We start from the raw sequence: 3,294 nt of genomic DNA on the forward strand, positions 1-3,294 counted from the left end.
ATCACAGCTGCCAGCCTAAGTGAGGCACGCGCAGGCTCAACTGGGGGTTACAAGATCCCCGCATACTCCTCGGATCCCTGAGACCTCACTGCCACACTCCGGAAACGAGTGGCTAGCAGTCAGGCCTGGGCTGCTCCCCGGCGCAGCACGCTCAGCCCGGGCCCCGCTGGCACTTCTCCGGAGAATCCTAAGGGAGAAGCTCATTACGCCCTCTCGTCGTTCTGCCCCGTCGTGGCCGACTCGGTTGACCTTTGGTGTTAGAAGCTCCAGCAGCTCCGGGAGCCCAGAGGGGCCTCCGTCTCGCTTCGGGGGCACAGCCACCTCCCGCTAATAGGTACCCCAGGGGTGCCTCTGCTTTCCCTTCCCCCCTTCCCCCAGTATCTTCCTAAAGCCGTGTGGGGACTGCGATCTGCCCTTCGGCCCAGCTCGGGGTGGGCCTTAACTTGGCCGGTCAAGGAGTGGGCCGGCGCCCCGAACTCTGGTCGGGAGAGCACAGCTCCCACCTACGTTCCCGGCAGGCACACAGGGGGACCCACCCCTACACATTTTATTCTCGCACCACAAAGAGGAAAAATACTCTATTTCTTTTAAAATACGTCGCTCCCCATACAAATAGCTATTTTAAAATGTACAAATAAGGTTCAAGCAATAAAATCTAGCTCTGGGTCTGGCGGTCGAGGGAAGAGGAGAGGGGGTATCTTGGCGAGAGTTCCGGGTGCGCTGGCTGATGAGGGCGGGGCAGGGGACCCCCGCGTCGAAGGAGGAGGGGCCCGGGACGCGCTCCAGGTCTCCGGCTCTATCCCTGCTCCGGCCGCAGAGCGCACCCCAAGTCCGGCGTAGCCCCAGGTGCCCGCGCCCCGCGGCTGCCTCACCAGTTCCAGGAGACCAGGGCGGGGGGCGCTAAGTGCTGGTAGGCAGGGAAGAGGCCGAACGCCGAGCCGGGACCGAAGGCCGTGTAGCCTGGCAGAGGGCAGGCGGCTGCCGGGGTCGCGCCGCTCTTGTCCCGGGCGGCGGCCGTGCCCACCTCGCCACGGCCGCCGCACGGTTGCCCGTCGCGCACCAGCACGGGCACCACCACGCGGCGCAGCAGGCCGGGCGCGGCGCGAACCTCGGCTGCCGCTGCCAAGTCGGGCGCCTCCGCGGCTCCCGGCGCGCGCGCGCGCTTCAGCTTGTAGCGATGGTTCTGGAACCAGATTTTGACCTGCGTGGGCGTGAGGCGCAGCAGGCGCGCCAGCTGCTCGCGCTCTGGCGCTGACAGGTAGCGCTGCTGCCGGAAGCGCCGCTCCAACTCCAGCGTCTGCGCCTTGGAGAACAGCACCCGCCGCTTCTTCCTCTTCTCGGCGTCCGAGCCCGGAGACGCAGGCCGAGCGGACGGCCGCTGCGACGAGTCCCGCGGGCTGGCCTCTGGGCTGCTCTCGTCCGAGGCTAGGGACGCAAAGGAGACACGGCCTGGTGAGACGCCGGCCCCTCTGCGGGCCGGCCGCCTCTCGCGCGCGGGCGCCGACCCACTCGCCCGCGGCTTTTGGAATGAGGCCGTTTCCTTCCCTGGGCCCATATCTGAACACCCACCTCTCCGAATACGATATCCTTTTACACCACAACCTGGGATCGCGCCCCCAAAGAAACCCACCCCGCGTTAAAACAAGTCGGCCCTGGTCGCTGCGCTGGCAGACGAATTCACTGCAAGCTGCCTCACCAAAACGGGCCACTTCCAGGTCTACTGCACTGCGGTTTGCCGAGGTTTACAAAGCCCTGAACCCAGGCTCGCCAGTACTGCCCATCCCAAACCGAGGCCGGGAGAACGTGGCCACTGTTTCAGGCACTTAAGGGCGGTGTCTTAAATATTTAAATATTCTGACCCCAAGAAACAGAAACCCAAATCCCGGGCGCAGGGATCCGATCTCAAGATGTGCCAACTGGCATAGGGGTTTGAAGAGGACAGAGCCTCTGGGACCGACCGACACTGAGGAAACCCAGACCGTGGGCTGGGGTTTCCGCTTCCCAGCCCCGCGAGGGCCGGGGGCTTGGCTCTGCGCTCCCCACTTCCCTCGCCTCCACCCCTGCCGCCATCCACCGCTCACTCACAGGGGTAGTGGCCGCGCTCCGATTCCAGCCAGGTGGCGTAGGGGCCGGGAGCGCGTAGTTCGGGCTCCCGCCTCCGTAGGTGCTGCGCGTCCTGCTCCGGTAAGTCCAGGAGACTGCGCACGGTGAAGCCGAGGCGTCCAGAGGTAGCCATGGCGGAGGAGGGGAAGGAGGCGGGGGCAGGGCAGGCTGGGAACCGAGGGGCGGCCGGGGACGCCGCTCCTATGGGTGGGCGTGAGAGGCGCACGCCATGCACTGGCTGCCGAGATATTAGGGCATCTACCGTGGAATCCCTGTTTATATAAACAGCTCTTCCCACCCGGGCGAGGTCCGGGACTCCCGAGTGTCAAGTACCTGAATGCGTACGGGACCAAAGCCCCGGCGAGCCCGGAAGGTGCCACCTCCGCCCCCCGCCCCGCCCCGTCCCCCGCCCCTCGGGCGCCCCGTTACCTCCCAGAGGCGGCAGGAAGCAGCCCTCCGCATTAGCGATTCTGTCTGATTAGCCCAAAGTGGGGACAGATAATGGGGATTGTTGCCAAAGAATAACATCTTGGGTGGCGAGCAGTGGCCACCGACCGCCGGTCCCAGCTTCCTCCTCCTCCAGGGCTGACATCGGGCCTGGCCCCGCGGGGGCGCTGGGAAGGGTGGGGGCGGCATGGGTGGGTTTATGAGCACCCAGGAATTTATTCCCTGTTTGCTTTATTCCTCGAGCTTGTTTGCTGGAGCGTTCGTTTCCCGCAATTATCCGGAAAGTGATTTACAAGACGGCGTTAAACTCTGGCGGGCTCTCTTTTTCTTTTTGGTTGGGCCCGTCTGAGGATTCAGAGGCGAGAAGTTTCAGGCGGGCACAGAAGAGTGGCTTGGCCCCGCCGGCGTCTGTGCCGAGGGTTTTGAAGGCCGCTAGGAACCTCCCACACCCCAGACATCTCCCACAACTTCAGGGGTGCTGGGGAAGGGCTGGCAGCATCCGGGGGGCCCCAGCTCGGCGTCGGTTGCTCCAGACCAGCAAAATGGAGGCGGAATTAGGCCAGACTGTTCTCTCCCCAAGTGCTAGCCTCGTTTTCCTCCTCCCGCCAGGTGGCTGGCTTTTGCGGGGCCAGGCCCCCCTCTAGGCCCCATGGGCGGCGGCGTTTCCAAGGGCGGCCTACGAGGGCGTCGCTGCCTCCTTGGTGTCGCCAGGTCCCCTGGCGCCCCTTGTGCGCCTGGGTTCCG

The 3,294-nt window shown here is 65.0% G+C and overlaps 1 protein-coding gene across 1 annotated transcript; it reads right to left on the bottom strand.

Moving 5' to 3' along the window:
* Positions 1–868: 868 nt before the first annotated feature.
* On the bottom strand, positions 869–2,443 carry NKX2-8 (NK2 homeobox 8). The gene is made up of 2 exons (XM_029236213.1): positions 2,086–2,443; positions 869–1,425 (listed from the first exon to the last, which is right to left on the bottom strand). Exons 1-2 carry the CDS (start codon positions 2,234–2,236, stop codon positions 869–871), a joined length of 708 nt encoding a protein of 235 aa, XP_029092046.1. The 5' UTR covers positions 2,237–2,443.
* Between the last annotated feature and the right edge of the window lie 851 nt (positions 2,444–3,294).

The sequence above is a fragment of the Monodon monoceros genome, unplaced genomic scaffold, assembly GCF_005190385.1.
Source record: "Monodon monoceros isolate NGI ecotype Baffin Bay Population unplaced genomic scaffold, NGI_Narwhal_1 Super_Scaffold_21, whole genome shotgun sequence".
Taxonomy (NCBI): Eukaryota; Metazoa; Chordata; class Mammalia; order Artiodactyla; family Monodontidae; genus Monodon; species Monodon monoceros.

What these genes read in the sequence shown, in the direction of transcription:
- NKX2-8 (XM_029236213.1), bottom strand. Translation starts at nt 2,236, where the DNA reads ATGGCTACCTCTGGACGCCTCGGCTTCACCGTGCGCAGTCTCCTGGAC. An exon ending in GGAGCGCGGCCACTACCCCT is followed by an intron (nt 1,426 to 2,085) that starts GTGAGTGAGCGG and finishes TTGCGTCCCTAG; the next exon opens with CCTCGGACGAGAGCAGCCCA.